Consider the following 27,418-nt stretch of genomic DNA (forward strand, 5'->3'; position numbering starts at 1 on the left):
AAGTTATAAATGGGGCCCATGCCTGGGTATCCATCCAATAAAAAGCTTACTCTTCAGTAATTGCCCGCGTTGAAGGAAGTCCTAGCTTTCCCCTCCCAATGCAAACATGGCCAAGTCAACAGAGCCGGGCCGGGATTAACACAAGAACGCTGGAATTAGCATTACATATACTGATGTATAATTCTCTACCACCTTCCATGAACATATATATTCTGAAACTACACCAACACACACTATATACATCACTATGCATATCTATAAGTACCTTTTAGTCTTTCTCGACTATTATTGATTTATTTTCACACAGGAATTTTCTCTACCCTTATTTGAACTGTTTATTCACCAACTTTACCTTTTTTTTCTTTTAAACCTTATACAATTTGTACTTTGTAATCAATATTAAATGCAACAGACATAGTGATATTCAGTGCATTCAAAAAAGTTTCAATGCTACTTCAAATGGCTTTAAATATTTAAATATTTTCAACAGTGGTATGAAAAAAAAAATGTTCCTATAGCCAGAAAAAGATTCAATGGGGAGTTTCAGAAACTATGAATAAAGCTTTGTATTTTTAGTCATCAATATTACCTGAAACAGATTTCAAATTAAATCCCTGCAAATGAAACAAAATATTTGGGTTTCAAGATTCATTATTTTCAAAATTTCATATAACTTGAAAAGTCACTTGAGCCCAATGTCTTTCAAGAGACAACAGTAGACCTAAAATTTTAAAATTCCTCTAAAAAAAATTCAATCATTTTAATATATTTAGATTCTCAAGAGGTAAACTGAAGATACATTGCTAGGAATTTCTTCATTTATATAAACAGTAGAAAAATTACTACTGGTATATATTGTGTAGTGAAATTGTTATTACAGAATCAATTCTTATGGGAAAAAAAATATGTGAAAATGCAGTTCGGTGACAACAACTACAATGTTTGAGCAAAATAGAACATCCTCTACAGAAATAAATTTGTGTATGTATAGAATTTAAATTTGGTTTCATGCGACGCAGAAGCATTCAGAAAGTCTCACCATTCATCAGAAGTGTCTCATATGTGGTCTATTCAGGTGTGCTAAAAATATTTTTTTACAAACCTGATATCTTGATGTACATGTCAAATTAATTTCAATTTTCTTGAGAAAAACATTTTTACAATATTTCAAACTATAAACACATCATCAAACATAAGTAATCAAAGATTACAGAGCTCACCTCAATGAATGTTATCTTTAAGTAAGGCAAAGTCCCACACTAAACTATTAATCTAATAGTGTGCATTCCTAGATGCAACATTTATGCAATTTTGGTCCGATAGGGCTTGAAGTTACACTGGAATGAATCTGCTCCAAAAACTTTTAACCTGATCACTCATCTGGAAAATGTAGATCAAATCCAGCATCTGTAGCAAGTTAGCAACTCTGGTTGTGTGCATCCCTTGATGCATCATCCATGCAAGTTTGATTCAGATAGGCCTTATAGTTTCATGATAATGGACCTGCTCCAAAAACTTATACCTGGTCACTCATCTGGAAAATGTAGGTCAGATCCAGCATCCAAAGCAAGTCCAGTAGATGTATCTACCATGCAAGTTTGATCAACAAAGGGCTTATGGTTACTTTAGAATGAACTTGCTCCAAAAACATTAACCTGGTCACAATCTGGAAAAAGTTGGTCTGATCTAGCATCCAAAGCAAGCCTGGTAGTGTATATCCTTAGATGTATCATCCATGCAAGTTTGGTCAACATATGGCTTATAGTCACTTGGAAATGAAACCTCCTCCAAAAACTTTAACCTATCCAAAAACTTAAACCTGCTCCAAAAACATTAACCTGGTCATTCTTTACCTGAAATTACAGCAACTGAAACCTTGACTGGTACAATAAAACATACTAGAAGCATCATCTATGCATTTCTAATTAATATAGAGCACAGAAGTACTTGAAAAGAAATTTGCTCCAAAAACTTTAACTTGGACACCAACACTGATACTGAGGGTATTACAAAAGCTCCCTCTAACTTCATTGAGGTAAGCTCAAAATTTGCAAACTTAAAGACTTTATCATTATTGTTATGTATTGCTTTTTTAACAAAGAATATGCAATTCTATATCATTAGCGATGGCAATTACCATGTATATTTCTTTTTGCATGTGAAACAATAATGAAAATTCATTTAAACGAGAAAAAAAAAACTTTCATAGGATTGCCCATTTTTCTTTCACTTTCCAATATTTAATAAATGAGAAAAGAAATGAGTGAATCATGGGTCTTGATGGTCATCTAAATATTATGAGTTTTCTCCTAGCAATTACCATCCCCACCCCACATGGTAATGACAGTACTGATTGGTAAAACATATATATTTAACAATTTTATAAGGACTTGAAGGTATGTTCATTATCACATTGCATAAAGCTGTCCTTTTACACAAGTAAATTGATTGTGAAACTCGAGTTTCTTTTTTGAAATTTTGTGCCAGGACACAGTGTAATTGTGAGTATATTAATAAGCAAAACAAAAAAATCATGTTTGATGCCGCAGCTCACCTTATTTATGGTCATTAGTAAACAAAAGAAGAAAACATAAATTTAACTTGATGCAATCATTAATTCATGTAATGACAAATAATATTGATTCCTCGGCAGAGTGACTCATACCTGAGCCTTAAATACAGGCAAACCATGTATGGTACGTCTAACTTTCCTTACGGAGAAAAGAATAGCGCACCTGAATGTTAACCTTCAATGATAAAGTGAGACAACTCCCGCCAGGACAATGTGCACCGATAAAACCTGCATGACATAACAGAGCCTCTCAAGTTTATACTATTGATTACACCAAAAATACCAGTATTACATAATACCTGTCGATATTTTTTTACAATACATTTCATGCTATTTCATGCTATGAGCTTGATTTGGCATGTATTCAAGATTAACTGAAATAAAGGGGACCAATTGTTATACTGCTCACTTTACATTGGGTGGTAACTGGTAAACAGAGGTCTTAGTATGCGAAACTCCTGTACGATAATCAAAGACTTGAAGACCTGTGATGTCCATAGCATATTGCAAAAACATTACTGCTATTTAACAATGCCTCATCATCACTGGTTCAAATAATTTACATAATATGACATTACTGAACAAGTACTCTGTGAGTGCAGCTAGTGCATAAAAACCCTACTATGCATTCGATTTGAAAAAAAAAACATATAGTGCATAATTACCAATGAGTTTACATGTAAGGTAAATGTTTTCCAAATCTGATGAACTTCGCCCAAAACAGGACATGATTTTGTGAAAAAATTGATGAAATTCTTTGACTGCTAAAAAAAAAAATATACAATGTATTTTGCTATTTTTATCAGTTCTCATGTATGCAAAAAAAAAAAAAAAAAAAAAAAAGAATTTTAAATCACTGCCAATTGACATACTTTACTTAACTACCAAATTTTTTCTGTTATGTAAGTTTCTCATCATGCAAAATCTGCAGATTGGCTAATCTCTTTTCTAAAACTAAGTTCCATTCATGATTCTTGTGAGTACCTTATCTCAACAGCATTCGTCACTGCATAATGAGATCAATGAATCAGTATATAAATTGCCACTTGATTGACTATATACAGTATGCAACAAAGTTCCATATTTCAGTTAGGTACATAATACCAGTAGTTCAACATAAATGGATTCAACACAGACAATTTTGCTAGAATCACATGAAATGAAATCTGTAACTTTACATTATACAACACCGTACTAAATTTTTTCATATATTTCCAAGTTTAAATAACAAAACAGTCATGGTACAAAAGTTAAAGTCTTTCTTTTTTAAGTTTTGGAACAGGGAGTTGATTCTTACATCATAGGTTCAAATCCAAGGACATGGGGACCAGTACATTGTACTACAGAAACCAGCCCTTACAAGTCTAAATTTGCAGTCTTCCACCAGCAATTGCTGGCTTTCCACAAGTGAAAAGTTCCCAAAAGGACATAAAGCAAACAAACTACCAAACAACCATATTTCCTGATAACAAACTTTCAATTAATTCTATGTCATAAAACATGTAAAAAGGCTAAATTAAATTTAATGAGGCCAAAATCCTTCATTAAACTAAAACATATTTAATATGCAATTCTGTATATAGTAATATACTTTATTACAAAATCTATTTATAGGTCATTTTATAAGCTATGCAAATGCAAACAATTTATAATTCTCAATATTCACATTTTGAAGCCATGCATATTCAGTGGTGGGTTAGTGTGTGTGTGAAGCTGTAACTCTGATCATTGTGATGTCAAAAATATTACATTCCGAAAAATACTGAATAGGGCCCACAAGATTTCTAACAGTTGCAAATCTCTGTTACGATTGATGTCCCTTTTTAAAACATCTCAATCAGTCAGATCACAATGCTTTTGATATGCCAGTATGGGCCAATGGTTCGAATCTCGTAAGCATTTTGAAAAATTTGTAAAATTAATTTTTTTTTAAAAACTGTTTTAGATACAATCTTCTTTTCATCTTTGTCACTGCTACACATTCACTCTTAAACTATGATCTCCAATAATTACCTAGTTTTCAAAAAAAATTTCTAAGCTCTTTTTTTTTACTTTATCCCTATTATTCTAGATTTCTGTGTGTTACAATGGGTAACATGATTTAAATCATAATAAATATGGTAAATAAATAAATCTTAAATATATTTTTCCAAAATGTAAAATGACACATCACTGAATGCAAATATATTTCGGGATAAAAAATTATAGGTATATATCCAAACATATGAGAAACTTGACATCTGTTTGGGACTTGAACTTTTCAAAGAATTTTAACTTCTGTGAATCTAAGTTAGATGTATATGGTATTCTTGCAATTCATCCTGGTTCATTAACAGCTATAGGTTAGTTTTATTCAATAAAAAAATTGGTATACAAGGAATGTTTCAAGAAATCTTGATTTCTTCTAAAATGTCAATTGCTTACATTCTTTCATAAAGTGCAAATAACATCCAGTATGAAAACTCTGACTCTATGTGGCAACTAATGATCTCCTCCATTATCAGGGAGACTAATGCTCAGGATTGTCATCTTTAAAGCTTAGAGTTGGGGTGGGGTTCAAGCTAAATAATGACATTTAACAAATTAAAACATTTCTGTATTAAACATACACTGCACACAACATTCCATATGTAAGTATCACTTGTTTTCCTGTAAAGTTTTGCAAATAACCAATGTATGCATTTATAGGGAACACATCATCGCAAGCCATGGGTTCCTCGCAAGCCATGGGTTTTGTGTACATTCTATTTCCACAAACCCATGGTGTAAACTACAAAATTCTCTCATACTTGCAACTGAATCAACGAATATTCATTAAATTTTGCAAGTTTTATCTTGACCAATGAAATCACTCTGTGGCAGTTTTGGGTGTTAACATCGCGGCACCCATAATGAAATCATGTTTGCTATGGGTGGTAGATTTATTGATATAAATATGATAGATCCTGAAGAATAGAGTTAAATAAAATATATTCTAAAATACCTATGAAACTTAACATTAAAAGACAGGGTTTTGAATTCAAGGAAATTTGAATCAAGTTGATGTATGACTCACGGTTATGATTACATCCAAATATAAGATAGACCCATCATTTTCATTGGAAAAGTTTCTGAACTGAAGTGTCAGATTGTTATTCCATTGTTGAATGAGAATCATTAATATTTAGGAGAACCAGAGAGTTTTGTAGTAGGCAGCCACACGTTTATTAAGGAAATCAACAATTGTTTTCCCACCCATTGGGAATGGTTCTGGTATCAATTCAATTGGGAAAAAAAGCATTTTAATAAAACTAAGGTGAATTTTCTGTCATATCAACAAATGACATCTATTTTACATTTATTCTAAATCTCATTAACTATTATTCCACATTTTTAAAGAATAAACAAAAAGTATTCATTGTCTTACTCATTAATTTCTCCATCTTCACTAGCCAAGGGTTTCCCATCCAAATCTACAACCCTTGGCTAGCGAAGATGTAATTTTCACATTTTCATGCTTTCAAGTTGTCAATAATGTCAGACACTAGGCTGTCTACAACATGCATCCCGCCATATTACAAACAACCTCTTCTTTCAATTGATGAGGAAGTGAAAAAATTAATCAACTTGTACAGCATTTCCATGATGTCATCACAGTTTTTTCCTAATGGTTAAATTTGGAATTTTAAGTCTAAAAATTGGGAAAAATTAACTTTTTTGGCATTGCATGGGAAATGTACCGTTTTATTCTCTATTGAGAAGTTGATGGCTCGTTTTAATACTCCCCTTGAATTAAAATGAGCCATCAACTTCTCAACAGATAGTTTTCATATGACGTATTTTCTCTCCGAGTTATTTCCCTTGGCTGCCATCTTGGTGGTCAACCTGGTAATTTTTCCTCTCTGTCTTACCAAATCTAAGAGGGTGTAGCAGTAATATTTGGGGGAAAATCTTTATAGAATAAAAATAATGAAATAAAGGAGGCTTTAACAAATGTATATTTTTCAGAAAAACAATGCTTCCTACCCCAAAATGGCTAGTATAAAAAGTTGAAGTTGGTTGAATAATGAAGGAATATAAGCATGTTGACCTCCAATATGGCGGTCAGCTGGAAATAACTCTTGCTAATTTGGGCCTACTGAAAACTATCTATAGAAAATAGGTTCCGTTTATCAGTACAAGTTATATAATAGAGGGGAAAAATGCTGGAAATGGAATGGACACAAAACCCATGGCTTGCCACTATGAGGGTAACAAATCTATATAAACACTACAATACATATACAGGGAAAATTTCCCTCAAAAATAGAGTATTCTTTGGGGGTTGTTCATCAGAGAATATTAATTAAGGGAGTTGCAGGAACAACCTAGTGATAATTACCAGGGACCTACATACTAACAGGATAGGCAACTCCTTCAGCGCCATGTTTATTTACCCAAAACGGCACACACAACACTGCAAGTTTTTCAAATTACTTTTTCCCCCAGTAAAAAGCTTGTTTTCTGATTAATGTAATCTGTTCTTTTTGTGTATCGGAATGGATATTTAATAAATTTTAAAGCACATATTATAAAATAATTTAGATATTAAGTAAACAACCACCAAAATCGACGATTTCTCGGAAATACGGCCGATCAGGGGCACGCACTGATCTTTAAATAAACATAATTACTTCTAAGGTAAGGACTAAAAACGGTGCTTATAACAAATCTTGAATAATTTTTTGACAGATAAATTAAGATTTTATTCTGAAATATTTGAAAGCAAAAGAGATGTATTTAATTAAAATTGACATACGAAATCCCGCGACTTACGAGGTATCGCAAGATTTGCCTATCCTGTTAGTATATAGGTCCCTGTAATTACCAAAATGAATTGCATGTATATAATTCATGCATTTCATGCAACGATTCAAAGTAAAAGTTTTGAAATTTTTTTTAAAGGATTGCAATTAAAATGGGCATACATAGTGCATATGTAGCATGCCGAAACTTAAATTTGGCATAAAATATTTTCACTATTTTATCAAGTACATGTAGGCCTAGAGGCAGAAATAAAGAAGGAATAAATGTAAACTTAACATTGAATACACTGCATTTAAAAATTCTTAAAAGTTCTAGAAAGTTTCATCACTGAAGCAACTTTCACACATACCACTGACTTCTTGCGTTCCCTCTGTTAAAATATCTTTGGTCAGATTCGACAATTGACCCGTGATAGACGTTAAACTTCCACCTAGCCATGACATTGTATCGTTAATATGGTGTAAAATTAATGGTAATCATGGCTCTTGCTACTATCTGCAACACATGATTGATAATTTTGTGTCAACTATGTTAAATATTGTGCTTCAAAGATCTGCCAACACGACGGTAGCCATTTTCTGCTCTTCTTCGTATGGAGATTCAAAAAAGGTGTTTTATGGAATCATGGGTAGTTTTACTTTCACTTTCACATTTTCCCTTACGACGAAATGTGTACTTTTTAGAGATCTAAATGTTAAATTCACACCAATATCTTAACAGATAATATCTTAACAGATATCAGAAGTACGTATCCTTTCACAACAAAGGTCATTATGACACCCTTTTCGAAATTAATTTAAACCTTCTTTTCAAGATGCTTCAACATCTTGGAATACATAACAGGCACTTGATTCGGTAGTATTTTTTTAACCCACAGTATAATAATATACAATGACCTAATGGGTTAAAAAAATTATTACTGAATCAAGTTCCAGTGGTACACATGCATGTGCTATATATCTCTAACATAACTATGAGGTGTACATTACATACTTTTATTGATAACACACTCTCACATTTAAGTTTTTCAAACATTTAGCCTAATTTTTTGAAGTTTAATTCTTCTTACAACTATGATTCCTTTGTAATTACATGTACTTAAATTCTTAAATCATCCATTTTTTTAAAATTACATCCTTTTACAATAGAGATTGAAAGCGCTCAAACAAAGGAATGAATATTGGTTGACAGGTTCTTGTGGTATGCCAAAATGTTAGTGCATGTAACTGCATCGATGGTCATAGGATACTGCATCGATGGTCATAGCATACTGTGGATTCGATGTTTTGCATTCATTAATAGACAAAGATGCCTTACTTAAAGGGGCCTGGACACAATTGCATTGTTTACTTTTTAAATTTCTGTTTATTCAAACATAAAACCAGTTTAAATGAATTGAACTTACATGAATATTCTTATAATTCAATGACAAATGACATTCTTCTTTACATCACTATCTGTATTTGTAAACAGGGCATGAGCTCTGTTATTGTTAATGTTTACATTTCACTGGGTGTGTTCAATTTGTTAAACTCTGCACATATCACTGAGCACTGATAATACATGCGAGTTGGTTTTGCTTTCTCTCATTTCTACTCTGAATTTTCTGGATTATACTTTTAATTTTTTTCAATGATACACAACAAAATTTCTACTTTTCTTAGGTATTAAGGATAAAGTCTACTTTGTAAAAGTGCAAGTATATTTGTCAATCAAACGCGTCCCGAAATTCCTAGTTTTAATAGTTTTCAGATAAAAGAAGTTTTCTTCTGAACATGCTTTTATTATATTTCCATTTGAAATGCTATGGCAAAATATAAGCAATGATATTATACAAAAAATTTGAGAAAATATTAACTTCAAATCTGTGCCCCAGCCCCTTAAAGTATGAAAAAGGTGAAGATAACGAATAGTGATCAAAAAATCTATAAACAATATAATTTTGTGAAGAGGGCATAAAACATGGACCGCTGCATATTCCAGAGGTGGGATCAGGTGCCTAGGAGGAGTAAGCATCCCCTGTTGACTGGTATCTGTTTTGCAAGGTAACAAACAGGCACATTGTTAACATAATTATGCTAAGTAAGACTGTGAGAAATATCACCTTTTAACTTCAACCTTCAGTTCAGGCAAACTCAAATCAAATGAAATTTAATTATTCGTTACAGTTAACTTGATCTCCTACTGAACAAATACCACAGAAACAAATCAATTTTATGTACTTTTAATTAATAATTTCATCAGTTGTTTCACAGAATATGTGTACACTTTTTTTCTCCACAATGGAAACCAGTGCAATTGATTTTTCAATAAACACCAGTAAAGAAAATAAAAATACCTTAAAATAAGAATATACTACATGGAAACTTTATCACAGTTTAATGTGACATGAACACACAGGGACATTTGATACAGCATTTGTGTACAATATAAAATTTTCATTATGTTCAAAATTTGGTTTATTACATGCAGCCCTGATGTCCAGCAGTTCCAAAAATTTCAAAATGATAAATCTTCATTGTACATTAACCTATAGATAGTGATATTCCTCAAATACATGTACATAATACAGTGTGCAACATGAAATATATCTGCAACAAATTTCAATAAATATTATTTTTGACAATACTGCAGAGTCTTAAAATTCTTTTTTTCTGGAAATTCATTAACAGATGATAACAATGTAAACCTTTTCACGTGCAAGATTTTTCTTACATTAAATATTACCTCCAACTGATTCACAGAACTCCCCTTAGAATAGCGCTACTATTAATAATGCATCTAGCTTATAATACATTGGTAAGAATATAGAATTTCATATCCAAGTATTATTTCAGAAATACTTAAGATGTACATGCTTTTCATAACAAACATCCCTGTGACACGTAAATAGAGACATCATTTAGACACTCAAGGTGCTTTTTCCACTAAAGATACTAATTATACACTCTGTTAGGTAATTAACAGAAAAGGATTATACATAGAGAGCATGATTACATATGGAGTGATTAACAATGACCAATTAATCATGACTGACTAGTTACTGTATATCTGAAAGGCCTGTTTAAATCAATAACAACACAGACATTATGCAAAAACAAGAAATAAGACACCATATCCAAGCAATATCATGATCATATAGCCAGCTATGAAGAAAACTAGAAACTTGAATATCCATGGAGGATGTTTCCTCATACAATGCAAATTTTTTGGGAGAATAAGTTTTTTTTTTCCTAATACTGTGTATAAAATACTGGAATTAAGATTTTTAAGCCATGTAAGTTAAGTCACAGTACCAAAACAGTTTGTGATTATTAATTAGTAAATTATAGTGACAACAGTTCTTAATTTCTACATGCAACAATTTCACAAGTCCAAAGTATTATATATGATTTCAAAAGTATAATATATGATTTCAAAATTATTATAAACGATTTCAAAATTATTATATATGATTTTAAAAACTAAGATGTTGATAGCTGTTTTCAGACTTGGATTTACATAAATTTCCATTTAATACACAAAATATCAGTATCAATTGTACTAATCTCAGGTTCCAATGTAAGCACTGCTTATAATAGTTTATCAAAATACAAAATAGATGTATGTTAAATAACCTAAAATGCATTTTCTCTTCCAAATATGGACGGTACACATGTATTAGTGTTTCTTTGTTCATAGGAAAAAGATAAGCCCAAAAAATATTAACAAAAATTGACTTTCTAGAGATTAATTTTTATATATCTTTCAAGAAAATTGGATTTCTTTTTCACATTGAATCTGACTAGAATTAATTTATGAACATATACAGAGCATGAAGTTGTGCAAAATTGGTTGACGACGCTTGAATACAACTGTCAACACTCCAAACTCCCTCAAAATTTAATTCCTAGCATACAAATATTAATTAACTACAACAGAATTTCTGGAATAGTGACCTTCTGTTAGCTATCATTGATTTTTTTTTTGAGGGGGGTTGAAAGGGGGGATGATGTTTTACTTAAAGATTCGATAGATGAAAATGAAATTCATGCAACTGTTGGTTTATAGTATATACTAATCAGATATATATTGAAAATTTTGAGACAAACGACTGTTAAAGATTAAGAATTCTATTTTTTTAAAAAAAATCCATGGTGATCGATCAGTGTTAGAGTTATGACTTTTGGGTGAGGGTCACTGCTCCTTAATGTGAGTTTTCCTTGTATACAGGAATATAAAATCATTTATTTTAAACTTGCAAGCATATTTTAACATACTATAAGATTAAAAAAAATCCTGTTAAAAATATGAACAAAGTAATTCTATGTACAGTTTTAACCATAGTACATTGTAACAAATAATGCAATCTATATTCTCTTCCTCAAAAAAAATGACAGAGTATTATTGCTGATGGTTCAAATTCCAAGGGAATTAAGGTAAGAAAGACAACTCAAAATCAATGTCAACAAAGAGGGCAAGAATTCATTGGAAGTTTGGCACAAAAATCAATCAATTTCAGGTGGTTTTATATAAGTACCACTGCAGCTTCATGAAAAGCAGGGTTTTTATTTAAATTAAATAGAATGTGTTTTTTATTTATTTTTATTTATTTATTTATTTTTTTTTTTGGATGTGGTTGTGTTTGTGTTCATTTTTTTGTGTTCCCTATAAATGGGAAAATATAATAATTCCATTAAGTTCTTTTCAATTCAATGTTTAAAATAAAATTTCTTATTTAGAAAGTAGAAAAATTTAATTACTCAAGACGACCTCATGCAAAATCAACAGAAGTCTTTAACCACATTTTTTCTAGTGAACAAAATACCCAGTAAATACTTGTACAACAAGACTTGAGGTATTAGTGTGCAAAAAATACTTTATATACCTTTACAAACAAGACAAAAAACCCTGGCATTCTACACAGACTTCTAATACAGGTAACTAATGACATAAAAAATCTAACTTCTAAAAATAAGCAAAATAAATAGAGGTGCAATCAGGATGGTCATGAAATTACTTGAAAGCAGCAGTCATAACTGAATTAATTCCCTTTAAATCAATTAAAAACTACATTTGAAAAGGCAAGAAAAGTTCATCACATGGAATTAATACAATATTTATATTACCTAATGCCCAGTAAATGTACAGTTTACCAACTTTTACAAGGAGATGAGAAAATAGACATTTATAATATATGATGGCAAATTCATTTTACCTGGTATATTATGGCCGTGGTAAGTAATGTGATATGTAACTGATAAAATGAATGACCTTGATGTAGGTGCAATGTATTTATCCACATTAAAATGCATTCTATAGATTTAAATTTCCCACAAAAACTGTAGATGAAAATACAGTAATGAAAAAACAATAAAATGGCATCACAAGCTTAAATTTTAAGAAAATCACTCCGAACATTATGAATTTACTGTATAAACAAAGTCATTAAATAGAGATTTACTGTGAACAATTTCACTATGCAAGAATTTATTTTAAACAAACTAATTCATCATTAACTTTAGAGACATCTGTCCTTATGGGGAACATTTCACCTTAATCAGTAATAAAGTTGAAATTTTGTCAAAAGTTCCTTTTATATATGTATATAAAAAAGTTTATAAATCTTGTGAAAATACTGACAGACCTATTTAAAAGATTCCATGAACATTGCATTAAAGTCTGTCAAAAATATAAGGGGCTCAGATACCTTTGTGCATTTTTTCTCACAAGTATAAACCAGAAACATTTTCCCTGGCAAGTAACAGAACTGGAATGACTGTATTTGTTCCCAAAATGCTGCAGAGAATAGTAAAAGTTGAAAAAAAATGGGACTAAAAAAATAATGAAATAATGAACAAAACAAAGTCTATGCAATTACCTTTAAAAGGTGTGAAAAATATTCCCCAGAAATGATGACTGCCTACTTGATTTAAAAATTACTATTATATTATTCCATATACCCGGTTATTCCAGATACTGGTATCATTTTGACTTTATCTCAAAACAAAAAATTTTGTCAGTGCATGTTTTCCTCAGATAGATTGGCAGATTTTTTTTACATGACATTTACACATTTGCCCAGCTTTCCTACCACTTAAATACTAATACATAGCAAATGATTAAATCTTGATTTTTTAAAATAATATTTTCTGACACTATGACCCATTTATTATTTTCTGACACTATGAACCATTTAATATTTTCTGACATTATGATCCAATTAATATTTTCTGACACTATGGCAAATTTAATATTTCGTAAATAGGTTCACTTTTCTGATATACATCTAGTATGAAGTGAGACATCATTCTGTTCTCTGTATAGTTGTTACTCCTTCTTAAATAAACAATGAACATCAATTAATTATCACAGGAGATTCAGTCTGTGTTATCCTGAAAGATCAGCTTGATAAACCCCGCCTCCGGACTGAGGGGTGTGGCACAGAATGGACAGATGGCATGGAAACCTTGACAACCGTGTGGCACAGGAAGTTCCGACCAGTACCTGTAATATAATTCTTATTTAAATCAATACAAGCTATCATGAACTGAAGAGGAATAACTGGTGCATAGGGGATGTGCCAGAAATCACCAGAGAGATATTGTCGTAAGTTCAGAAGACTTGAAAGAAGTATGAAAAGATGAGGATTACACTTAAATACCTTCAATTAAAAAAAAGTGTGGAAGAAAAGCTTCCATTTAGTTAAGTAGCCAAATTTGAAGTTTTCCAGTTCTATATAAATTCAGCTTATAAACATAAGAAATCTGGCCGTTACCGGACTGTTTTCTCTGAAGCCATATGTCCACAGGGATTAAAACAGTGTGTGGGTGGATCCGAATCAGCATAAAAACTCAACTCGCATCCCATCTTCAGTTTGATAAAAGTTCCATCCTGCAAAATATAAACTGATGTTTTCACATACTTCAATGCAATATTTTCATAATTCCTTAATCCTTGAGATAAATAATTTTCTGTTTAATCTAAGACTGAATAACATTCAAATTTTCTACATCAACACGCGCCATCCAAATGTTATGAGACCAAAATATACTCTCTTTATACAAATAATACAATAAAGAGAACTACATGATCAGATCTAATGATTTTACCTTTAAACACAGTGGACAAGTCCGTGCAGTTTTATCGTCTTTCTGTCCCCACTGGTGTTGTCCGTGTACATGGCCACACTGTAGATACACATAGGGCTGTCTGTCTGCCAATCCCAGGGTTCCTTTCTTAGGCAGTACCAGGGTATTAAGGCCCACTGGACACTGGGGACGGCCAGCATTAATTGTCTCTACCAGGTCCTCAAATTCATGTTCACTCTGTAATGTGCATTTGTATTAATTAGATAATGCGACTACCCTTTTCTTGTAATAGCTTCATACTTAAAATAAGTTCAAATTAAATTTTTTTTTATTTTTTAACTTTCATACTAAAAAAAGATAATTTGTCAACAATGCATTGGGTACTTGCTATACTGACATTCACAATGCTTTGTTTAGAATGCCTACAATGTAAGTTTAATATCAAAAGGTTAAAGATGATTTCACTTCTTCTAACTTACCGGGGAAGAAATAAGTCCTAAAGCAGATCTCCAGAGTAAAGTAGCACCACACAAATCTATTAGTGTACCGTCTTGTAACACATTATCCTCATCCTTTATCTAAGAAAAAGAAAATTTACATATTTCATATCAATTAAAAAATTTACAACCCACTAAACATCCTTCTCAATGACACAGATGTACACATAAGTAAATCACTAGTGTGTGAGGGTGTGCGCGTTTGGGGTGGGGGAGAGAGACCCAGTCTGTGTAAGCAACCATCATATGACCCTTTTCAATTCAATGAAGAGTGCACTAACACCTATGCTACAAAGACAAGCCATTCAATTCTTCTTTATACCCTGAAAAAGGTCACCCTCACAGAGTTAAAAAAAATAATTTGTCATTGACATGATCAATTGATAAAGCTAGTTTTGCTATTCAATCTGGCAGTAATTTTAACTAATTGTGAATCACATACTGGTATGATGCCCTTTTCACATTCCTGGTAATTATACAAAATATCAGAAGTAAATTAGATGTTATTGTGTAACAACAACATGTACATTTTAAATCCTGCAGTGATAAAATACACTTACCTGGTTAGTTTTGAGAGGGGCAGACCTGGACTCTCGGAGGGGATAAATGGCACCTCCTACTGACACCTCCCTCCACACACCAGGTTTTCCAGGGGGATAAAAACCCTCCTGAGGTTTCATTATAAACACACCATTTGTTGTCAGTCCATCAATTTCTTCTCCCACATACCATTTCACAGCCTTTTCCTGGAAAAAATTGTAAAAGGATATTTCTAACTTACAATACAAGGAAACTGGTTTAAATTTTTTTTTTTTTCAGATTAAATTTGCAACATCGAATCACCTCCATACATGCACAATATGCTGTGTTTGACTTGCTTTCCAATACATGCATGATATGCTGTGTTTTACTTGCTTAATCAGCACTTTTAAAAACTGACTGTTAACTAGGAGTGAAACGGTTCACCGCAATATAGATTCACCGCGGTATTTTTTCTCGGTTTGATACACGGTGCAAAATCTCTAATTTTCGGTTCGGTTCATTTTTCGGTCGGGATCGTTATTCAGTCGGGTTTGGCATAAGGTAAAACACGTTACTTAATATAAATAAGTATAGAAAACTTAAATTTTTGATGACTGATAGCTTGTAAAATAATTTTTGACAGTCAAATAATTTTTATCAATTTCTTCTAGTCAATTTGCAAATAAAATTCGTAAAATATGTGACTAGTTTAGAAAAAGAAAGCATAAAAGAACGTTGAATTTGTTTCCTTCTATCAAAATGTATCGTATCGAAAATAACCGAACCGAGACAAAATTATACAATACGTATCGAACCGTGAAGGAGGTGTATCGTTTCACCCCTACTGTTAACAATCATTTACTTTCGAACTTTACCCCAAGAAATATATTTCTCCCTGAGTCAAAACCCGCAGCATAGATCCTGGCTGTATATGGTGGATTTCTATCAACCAGTATCCTACAGGCAAACCGCGATATTGTACTCTGGGTTATCCCATCATTCATGCTTCGCAAGTGACCTGGGATAGTATCCATGACAACAAAATCAATCGGGACCTCGGAGGATCTCCCAATCTGTAAAGAAGAAGAAGGTGGTGCGGCTACATGCATATATTGAGACACTATCAGCAATTTAATGCTGAAGTATGTAAAAAAAAATATCCACAGCACATCTATCAGTTTTTCACATAAACTCATACCTTCAAATGTACCAGGTAATTTCTGACATGGATAAGTTAAACATGATGTAATATGATTGTAGATTTGATTTCTAGGAACTAAATTCATAATTTCACACTGGAAATTGTCTGACACATTAACTTACTAAACACAGCCTCGGTTGTTTTTTCAACAAATTAAAGCTAAATAAAAACATTACAGCACCTATTTTTTTTGGGGGGGGGGGGGGTGGCTCTCTTTTTTTAACAAAAAGATGGCAAAAAATTTGATTGAAATTTTTTCTTTACCTGGAACATGTCTGTGTCATCATCTTGTTTGTACTCCACCACCACAGCTTGATTGCGGGACAGAGTGTAGGTCACGGAGTGAGAGTGGGGATCCTGCAGAGCCTAGAAAAATAACAGCAAGCTATTAGAGACAACTTTTTCTTCTTTCCTGAAAGAATCAGCACATTTAAAAATGTCGTCATATCCCTTCACTGGCCAATACTTTCTCTGAACAGAAATCTTGAATCTTTTATTATTATAAATACATTTTATACAAAGTTTAATCTTTTTACCTTCACATGTGTTGAAATATTAGCAAGATAACTTTTTCTTTAAAATTACACTTTATGGTTTTTTTGTGTGTGAAAAAGATCTGTTTTCTGCTCAATTAAAAAAAAAAAAATTCTCATCAATGGCAAAAGCTTTTTAAGTGTAAATAAATTTGGCTAGAAGCATTTATCAGGAATTAATAAATCTCCATATAATATCACTATCTGAAATTTACTATATATCTTTTTTTCTAATATGTTTAATGGTAGAGAATTGCAATTTCATATTCTGACAATTTCAGAGAAATTGGGCAGAAATGAATATGAACATGATGTCACCTATAATATACCTTAGCAGCTTGTGCATTTTTAACTACGTGTTTTCTGTACGGTTTGACTCCATTTCCTGAAGCCCTCTTGCCCAGGATAAATTTGCTCTTCTTCCTTCCTTTATCCCCACTCGGAAGATGACCATTATATCTACAACAGAAGCACTTAATCACTTAGGAAAATTAACTTCTCCGTTTTTGTTGTTAAGTATTGTGTGTGTTTTATTTCTTGAAGCTTAACAGTAAAATTTTGAAAACTAAAAATATGAAGTACTGGACAATACTCAGTATGTATACATATGACAAATTCTGATAAGTCAACCATAAATGCCCTTCTGAGTTTGTATTTTAATTTTTTTTTCATTTAAATAACAAGAAGTGCATGGGCCACAGTAACTTACCCAAGTCACATTCCCCTTCTGTTCTTAAATTTTTAAAAAAGTATTTCTTCCTATATATTCCCATGTCAAATTTTGACCCCTTTTGTGACCCCACCCTAGCCCCTAGAAGCCATGAATTAACCAATTTGAATCTATACTATGCACTCTCTGATGAAAAAAAAAATCACTTGAGCCTGTAGCTCAGTTGTGCTTATAAATTGTGATCGAGTTACATTTTTAAGAATTACAGCATCCACAAGTGTGCTGGTCTTTGAATTAAAGACACTAAAATTATCATTTCAAATAATACTCTGCAGAGTTCTAATATCAATATTGAAAAAGAAATCACAAATGTATGAATTCCTTGACCAAGTAATTTTACACTCTTTGATGTAAAGAAATGAAACAAGAGAGGACCATCATGCACCTTAATTAAAGCTCACTTAAGTGTCTCATAATAATTCCCTTTAATTTAATGCTGCTTTATGCTAAATTTGGTAAACTTATACTATATTGATGTAGTGAACAATGGTGAAATGACAAATTAAGACCATTAAAACGCACAAGCTTTAAAATATTGTTTTCATGTTTCCTGTCTTGTTAAATACCTTCACTTACCCGAGTATAATGAGTTCCCCATACTTTAAGGAACTTCTGTTCTGTTTTGTGGGACTGCTGTGCCCCAGAAGTGGTGAACTCTGGCAGCCACTTGGTGGTGGCTTGTGAGTAACTGGACCCTTATCTACCATCACACAATCCATGGAAATGTAATTCACATCTACAGAGACAAAACAAAGACCTATCAGGAACTGTATAATGTATTTTCAATGAGATACTTCATGCACAGGTTTATAATTATGAAAGGGCACTTTAAAGTTAAGCATGTCCTCTTAATGAGTGTCACACATACTACTGCTCTACTTGCTAGATTCACACCTATTCAACATTTTGCTATACATTTTTAAAGATTTAATACTAATGTTTGAAATATACATTTTTTTTCTTTCATCCTTGTAGTTATGTGGTACGTAACTCTCCTCTTTTCCCCATCTCTGTCAATTTTTATATTTGTTTTATAAGGCATTTGTTTTCAGAATATTGTGTCATGTGATCTTATTTTTGGCATTGAAGGAGGGGGAGACTATATATTGGGGTATAGAGTAGGCGGGGACTGTATATTGGGGTATAGAGTAGGGGGAGACTATATTTTTGGGTATAGAGATGTGCTGCTGTAGGAAGAAGAAATCAACATTTTATCTTTTTGAGTTCATGATCAAATATGGAAATCTGCTGGAAATATGTCATGTTAGGGATGCTTACAAAAATAGTCACTGGGAAAACACCTGCATTTTCCCATCTGCTGGTGCTACATGTATTTGCATGTTGGATGTCATTATCCTTGTTTAAACACATGCTTCTTACGATATTCTATTTTTTGATTTCCAGATAAAAAATATCAATACCCATTGTAATGAAAACAGTGGAAATATGGCACTGCAAATAATTCCTGCAATAAAAATGATAAATGAATAGGTTAAATAATTCAGAATCAGTACCAGTACATGTAGTATGTATGATTAGATAAGCACTTCAGTGATTTGAAAAACCTGAATGATGCATTGTCTCTGTTGCACACTAATCAAATTACTGTAAAATCACTTATTTTGGGGGCAAAATTTCATGTTTTGAGGGAAAAAAAATGGTTCATGGGGATTTGATTTTTTTGGTTTAAAAATATTCAGTTTACTAGAACTTTACTTGAGTGGGGGTCAGACAGGTTTGATCATACAGAGTCCAGGTAGATCAGTCGGTAGAGCACCTGACTAGTGATTCAGGGGGCTCAGGTTCAAATCCTAGTCTGGACTGTCTCACTTTTCTCCTTTCCTGTTATATGTGGTGCCGTGCTATGCCCTGGAAAAGACAGGTGAAAGACCTGTCAGGGAAGAGCCCAAGGTAGTGACTTTGGGGTCAAAGACATTTGGGGAGGAAGGAATGAGGATCAGGTGGGTTCATTCACTGGTGGCCTGGTGGTTCGGTTGGTGGAGCACCTGGCTGGTGATTCAGGGGGCCCAAGTTTTGCTCCTGGTCTGGTCCATCACATTTTTCTGCTTTTCTGTTACATTTGGTGCAGTGCCATGCCCTGGAAGCGACAGATGAAAGCCTGCCAGAGAAAAGCATCGGTTAGTGTCTCCGCAGTTCGAGAGGGGAAGGCCTTTAAGGAGGGAGGAATGTGGTGGTCAGACAGGTTCGATTGACTGTGCCCAGATAGACACAGTTTGTAGAACACCTGACTAGTGATTCAGGGGACCAGGGTTCAAATCCAGGTCTGGTTCATCACATTTTTCTCCTTCATCAGTTACATTTGGTGCCTTGCAATATGCCCTGGAATTGACAGAAGAGCACCTAAATAAGAGATTCTGGCAGGCTAGATTCTAACCCTGGTCTGATCCATCCCATTTTTCTCCTTTCCTGTCACACTTCCAATATTGGAAATGAATTTGTAGGTTTCTTCAGATTATGAAAATGATGAAAAGTAAGCCCCCACAAAAATTTGTGACTTCACATGGTAAATGCAAAGTAATTTCCTGGCTTTTAAGTTATTTAAGGTAAGTAACTAATGAAAGAAGAGTGAAACATCCCATCATGTTTAACTTTTTCACAGCAATTAAGACGCTAAATATTTTACAAAATGGTAATAAATAGGTTTTTGATATAACATTGCTAAAACACATAATAGGTATTTTGAAAACAGAATATTCTGTGATAATTGATTACACAATTATGTGATTGACATTGTCTACCTAGATACAGAGAGAACTAAAAGTAAATATCCCGGGTTTACGTCTTAACGCTCACTGTCACCTCAGTGTACACACTGATTGTAGTTCATTGTCCTGATCAATCTCATTTATCCCAGATGGAATGGTTAAGATGATCATCAATTTGCATTTCATTTTCATTACCTGGTTTTGTCGACTGTGTTTATAGTCCCTGTGTTTGTTACACCATTTCGTAATCTGCGTAACTTATCAGCACCAATTCATCACAACAGCCTTCAAATGTCAAGTTTTTGTTCATAACCAACATCATGTCGTTCACATTTACGCCGCTAGGTGCGCTGTGTGTATTTTTGTTTACTTCCGTTTTCGATTCACTTCCGATTGCATCTCATTTCTTCTTCATTGCAAAATACAACACAGAAAATCCTGAAAATGACGGACGAATGGAGTCTAGGGAACGCTGAATTGCTACAGCAGATAGGGACTTTAGTTTGGGCTGTAAATGACGACAAGGCGCCAAAAATGGTAGAGAATATGGCAGCCCTAAGAATCGGGTATGAACTGTACCAAAGATTGAGTGGTCAGAGAGATGTGGATGCATTACGCAATCAAACGATCTTGAATATCGCTAAGTTTGTCAAAGATCATCCAAAGGCATCAAAAGAAGAACTGACAAAAGAAATCTCTAAACAAATTTGGTTGTTCACTCAAAAACTTGAGCAAGTTTAAGCTCTTTTTAAAAATTTGTGTTGAACATGTTGTATACATTATATGATATGAAGTAGTGAACTTAATCCTCTGAGTAAAGAAATTACCTATTTATCATACACCACATGTAGTGTTTATCACAGAACTGGACTTCATTCCTCACAAGTCAGTGGAACTTTAGAACTGAGGTTTTGTGGAAAAAAAACTTTTGGGAAACAATTTTCCAACCATCCCAAACAATTGTTAGTGATGTGGACCATCATGCTGCAACTCTCAGGACAGAATTATTTATAACTACCGGTATAAGAAAAAAAGAACATAAAATTTGTCAGTTTTGTGCATGCAGTATTTCTATTATTTTGATAAAATGTATGCATGTGTGCTTATTTCATTTTATGCAAAAGAAATCAGTATCCTTACTATACATGTATGTATTTTATATAATTAACTTGATTTTGTCATTTAGATCTTAAAATATATGTAACAAATAAAGAGTCTTATCAAATTTCAATCATAGTTCTTGCTGAACATTTTCATTATAATGCTGCATCTATTTTTTAGCTCACCTGAGCTGAAAGCTCAAGTGAGCTTTTCTGATCACCCGTCGTCCGTCCGTCCGTCTGTAAACTTTTCACATTTTCAACTTCTTCTCAAGAACCACTGGGCCAAATTTAACCAAACTTGGTACAAAGTATCCTTGGGTGAAGGGGAGTTTGAATTGTTAAAATAAAGGGCCAAGTTCCCTTACAACGGGAGATAATCAAGAAAAGACAAAAATAGGGTGGGGTCATTAAAAAATCTTCTTCTCAGGAACCACTGGGCCAGAAAAGCTGAAACTGATGTGGAAGCATCCTGGGGTAGTTAGATTCTAAATTGTTCAAATCATGACCCCCGGGGGTAGGGCGGGGCCACAATAGGGAATCCAAGTTTTACATTGAAATATATAGGAAAAATCTTTAAAAATCTTCTTCTCAAGAACCACTGGACCAGAATAGCTGAAACTGATGTGGAAGCATCCTGGGGTAGTGTAGATTCTTAATTGATCAAATCATTACCCCTGGGGGTGGGGCGGGGCCACAATAGGGAATCCAGGTTTTACATTGAAATATATAGGAAAATCTTTAGAAATCTTCTTTTCAAGAACCACAGGGCCAGAATAGCTGAAACTTATGTGGAAGCATCCTGGGGTAGTGTAGATTCTAAATTGTTCAAATCATGACCCCTGGGGGTATGGCGGGGCCACAATAGGGAATCCAAGTTTTACATTGAAATATATAGTAAAAATCTTTAAAAATCTTCTTCTCAAGAACCACTGGACCAGAATAGCTGAAACTGATGTGGAAGCATCCTGGGGTAGTGTAGATTCTAAATTGTTCAAATCATGACCCCTGGGGGTAGGGCGGGGCCACAATAGGGAATCCAAGTTTTACATTGAAATATATTGGGAAAATCTTTAAAAATCTTCTTCTCAAGAACCACTGGGCCAGAAAAGCTGAAACTGATGTGGAAGCATCCTGGGGTAGTTAGATTCTAAATTGTTCAAATCATGACCCCCGGGGTAGGGCGGGGCCACAGTAGGTATTACAAGGGGAAAATCTGGTAAAGAACAGCATAGCCAAAGTTTCTCAGGTGAGCGATGTGGCCCATGGGCCTCTTGTTTTTTCTTGTCAGTATATACAGGTTGCCAATTTGAACATCTGAACCTGTTTAAAATGAGGCCCAAGGGCCTTAACGGTCACCTGAGTATTTTACAACACTGTAAAGGATCCATAGAAGTATAAAACAAAATTAGCTGATAGACGAAGCAATGTTGCCCAAGAATTTCAAAATCTGGTAAAATTACCCTTGCTTATTGTAATGTGCTAGACTCCAGTGATCTCCTTGGGATCATACTTGGTTTTCCAAAGTCTTACAGGGATGATAATGAATGCAAAATATACAAATACAATGGACATTTGCCTATTGTGAAATGTATTCATTTATACAGATATGTTTTTGTCACTTGCCTAGTGCTACAATTCAGTACACACAGACTTGGGTATACAATGTGGCTACTTGCCACTATCTACAGTAAGTCACTCCGGCTCTCTTTGATTCTTTGTTCACTTTCATAGAGCATAAAACTATATCTAGTCTCTTGTCATCCTTGACTCTTCTACCAGTGATCACCTCAGTGTAAACATACTAAATACAATTAAAACTTTTCCTAAATATAAAAATAATCTTTATGTCAATATTTTACATTGCTTATCAGGCAAGAATCTGACTTTGAGTATGCTTTGCTCATTTAAACCAAACATACATTTTTATTTTTTTTTTCTATATATATATAACATTCTTTCTTGTATTCTCAAGCAATCAAACAACCTGTTAATTAAAGTATATACAAGGATTTCTTGATTAACAATAGTTAGCTTAGTACCCAGGGGCAGAGGAGAAGATTTTCAAAGCATTAACGCAGTTTTGCTAATTAATCAATAGAGCCCCACCCAAGTGCAAGAACCCCTGACCCAGGGGCCATGAAATTCTTAATTTTGGAGAGGCATCCTTTCTCATCATAAATAACTATGTATTTAGTTTGTTTAATTAATACCAAGGGGCAGAGGAGAAGATTTTCAAAGCATTAATTTAATACTTTCAGTATATAATAAATAAGCCCCCCCCCACCACCACCACCACCCCCAAATGGAACCCCTGACCCAGGGGCCATGAAATTCACAATTTTGGAAGAGGCACTCTTCCTCATCATAACTATGTACTTAATTCATTGGCTTAATACCCAGGAGCAGAGGAGAAGATTTTCAAAGACTTAATGCATTTTCACTATAAAATCATTAGAGCCCTGTCCTAACACCAGAATCCCTGACCCAAGGGCCATGAAATTCACAACTTTGGAAGAGGCATTCTTCCTCATCATAACTATGTACTTAATTCATTGGCTTAATACCCAGAAGCAGAGGAGAAGATTTTCAAAGAAATAATGCATTTTCACTATATAATCATTAGAGCCCCACCCTAACACCAGAACGCCTGATCCTGGGGCCATGAAATTCACAATTTTGGAAGAGGCACTCTTCCTCATCATAACTATGTACTTAGATCATCAGCTAAAAACCTAGGAACAGAGGAGAATATTTTTAAAGAATTAATGCATTTTCACTATATAATCATTAGAGCCCCACCCTAGCGCCAGAACACCTGACCCTGGGGCCATGAATTTCACAATTTTGGTAGAGGGCTCAATGCTTATTACAATCATGCAAACAGTTTGACTGCTTGATGTCCAGGAGCAAAGAAGAAGATTTTTAAAGATTGCATTAATTTTAGTGGTTTTGGCCCCACCCCTCAGGCCCCAGGAGGGCAGGGACCATGAAATTCACAATTTTCGTTCCCCTTCACCCATAAATGCTTTATGCCAAAATTGGTTGAAATTGATTGAGTGGTTGCAGAGAAGAAGCTGAAAATGTTCAAATGTTAACACACGACGCACACCGCACGACGGACGAAAACAAATAGCAATAGGTCACTTGAGTTTACTCAGGTGACCTAAAAACAAAGTCAAAGTGGGATCAGGCATAATGGGCCATAATGCTCACCTGAACCACTTTGGCCCTGCTGTTCTTCAGCAGCAGATTTTCTTTAATTTTTTATAGCCCTAAGAAAGCTATGATTTAAAGTTGAATTCACACAATATTGAGATGCTTCAATAACAATACATGTATGATCAACATGGCCCTGCTGTTCTTGAGAAGATTTATTCCTGTATACATGCATTAGATAAAATTTGGATCTCTGTTTTCAGGCCAACCCTAACACCATGACTCATTTAAAACTTTTTTGAAAAAAAAAAGAGAGGCCCATGGGCCACAGTTTATCAACTCACTTTAGCCCTGCTGTTTTCATCAGCAGCTTTTTTCTTTTTTAATTTCCCTCTTACTTCATAAAAAATGTTGACTTCATAATGTGGGCCAAATTCCAGCCCTAAGAGAACTATGATTTCATCAAAGTTAAATCTACTCAGCATTAGGATGCCTCAGTATCAATATGATCAACATGACTCTGCTGTTCTGGAGGAGTTTCTTTTCCCCTGTAATGACTGTGTACATGTATTATGTAAGATTTGAATCTCCAATTTTGGCCTAGCCCTTTCCCCAGGGCTCAAAATTAAAGAAAAATAATAATTCCACACAACGTATATGTTTTGCTTATGATTTTGTGTGGTCTTGTAACTCTTGACAAGATTTTTCTTCCTATGTACTTCCTTGTAAACTCTGATCCCCTAGCTACTACTGTAGCCTCAAGCTATTCCTAAGATCTGACCACACTTGAATCTAAACTACCTATTGACACTTACATATCAATATAACTAATAGTAGCTTTGCTGCTCATTAGAGAAAAAAAATTTAAAAGATTTTTTCCAATGTATTCATATGTAAAACTTTGATCTCCTGTTGTGGTAAGCTGTACTCCCAGGGTCCATAATTTGAACAAACTTGAATCTACACTACCTGAGAATGTTTCCAAATAAATATGACTGATCATGACTTTGCTGTTTTTGAGAAGATTTTTTCTTTATACTCCTATGTAAAACGTTGATCTACTGTGGCCACATCCTAACCCTAGGGGCCATGATTTGAAAAAATTTGAATCCACACTATACAAAGATGCTTCCATATAAATATGACTAAGCATGGCTTTGTTGATCTTGAGACATAGATTTTTAAAGAAGATGGGTAAACATGACGAGCGAAAAGCCTATAGTGTGACAAACATGAAGGTGAAAAATAAAATCTCAATTATATCAAAATTTTCCTTGATATTTCATCTAACATTAAAATATACTTTATGTAAAATCTCTACAATTGGCAAAAATCTCACAAAGATTGAAATTATTTGCTTATGAAATATCAGACACACACTAAAAAGGGCAAAAAGAGTCATTTTCTTATACTATAACACTATTTTTGGATATGAGTGGGTCTTCACTCCATTTTTTTAAAAAAGTTAATCCTCAAAGTTTGCATAAAAATAAACATTTTTTGGTTACCAAAAATATGGAGCAAAGATCCACTATATCTTAAAAATATACTTTTATGACATAACATTCGCATCTTTTCGAGAAATACTTCAAGTCCATTAAGTCAAGGGTCATATTACAAACATGATTTAAATGCCACTATTCATCAGGACTTGTGTAGTCTAGTGGTTAGCATGCTAGTCTCGAAAGAAAATGATACTCAGGATTTTTATTGCTAGGGTACTTTCAAACCCCACAAATACCACATAATTTTTTGAATAAAAGATTAAATTTTGCAGAGAAAATGTTCCTCAGAAAAGTTTTGTTTATCTAAATACTCTAAATACTGAATTCACAAATTGAACATGATATTTATATATCTGAATCTATAGGCTTTCTGCATGCTATGTTCGCCCATCTTTATTTTCATTTATAATCCTATGTAAAACTTTCATCACCTTTTGTGGCCTCATCCTACCCCTGTGGGTCATGATTTGAATTAAGCTTTCTTGTTTCATCTTTTCTGGTCCAGTGGTTCTTGAGAAGTGGATTTTTAAGAGGCCACTGAATTTTCATTTATTCAAAATTATCTCCCTTTGAAAGAGGGCATGGTCCTTCATTTAAAAAAAAAAAACTTGAATTCCCATCACCTAAGAATGCTTTGTGGCAAGTTTTATTGAAAATGGCCTAGTGGTTCTGGAGAAGTCAAAAATTATGGAGGGTAATCGTGTTCAAAAATCCAGACTTGTAAGTTTGTAAATTCAAACTTGTAAGTTTGTAAATCCAAACTTGTAACCGACATACTAGCATGTAGTTCCGAACATACAACTGTGTTGACTTTGATTTTATACTATGAATGTTTGTATTTTTGATGTTGTAAACTTTGTTTTCCAGAATTTATATTTCCGCGCTCTGAATAAAACACAAAGACAAATGACAAGTCTACAAATGTGAAGTCTACACATTTGTCGAATTTTGATAATGAGAACCTATGGAGAGTCATCAGTGCCACAATTATTTTTAATGGTCTTATTTTCTTTTTTAT

General features: G+C 33.5%; 2 protein-coding genes across 2 annotated transcripts in view; both read right to left on the reverse strand.

The window, feature by feature from the left end:
* LOC133182966 (thyroid receptor-interacting protein 11-like) overlaps nt 1-7,938 on the reverse strand; it is a 34,884-nt gene extending 26,946 nt beyond the window's left edge. Inside the window, exon 1 of the mRNA XM_061317864.1 lies at nt 7,707-7,938. Within this exon, the coding sequence (XP_061173848.1) occupies nt 7,707-7,800 (94 nt within the window). The 5' untranslated portion in view covers nt 7,801-7,938. The remainder of the gene's footprint in view (nt 1-7,706) is intronic.
* Nucleotides 7,939-9,565: 1,627 nt separating this feature from the next.
* Nucleotides 9,566-27,418, reverse strand: part of LOC133182964 (protein pellino-like) — a 29,369-nt gene continuing 11,516 nt past the window's right edge. Inside the window, exons 8-16 of the mRNA XM_061317860.1 lie at nt 18,487-18,646; nt 17,510-17,639; nt 16,912-17,013; nt 16,322-16,519; nt 15,485-15,670; nt 14,907-15,005; nt 14,449-14,664; nt 14,115-14,230; nt 9,566-13,843 (exon numbers count right to left, since the gene is read on the reverse strand). Of these exons, the coding sequence (XP_061173844.1) occupies nt 13,717-13,843; nt 14,115-14,230; nt 14,449-14,664; nt 14,907-15,005; nt 15,485-15,670; nt 16,322-16,519; nt 16,912-17,013; nt 17,510-17,639; nt 18,487-18,646 (1,334 nt within the window). The 3' untranslated portion in view covers nt 9,566-13,716. The remainder of the gene's footprint in view (nt 13,844-14,114; nt 14,231-14,448; nt 14,665-14,906; nt 15,006-15,484; nt 15,671-16,321; nt 16,520-16,911; nt 17,014-17,509; nt 17,640-18,486; nt 18,647-27,418) is intronic.

The sequence above is a fragment of the Saccostrea echinata genome, unplaced genomic scaffold (genome assembly GCF_033153115.1).
Source record: "Saccostrea echinata isolate AGI-Se365-2 ecotype Australia unplaced genomic scaffold, CSIRO_AGI_Sech_v1 ptg000009l, whole genome shotgun sequence".
In the NCBI taxonomy this organism is placed as follows: Eukaryota; Metazoa; Mollusca; class Bivalvia; order Ostreida; family Ostreidae; genus Saccostrea; species Saccostrea echinata.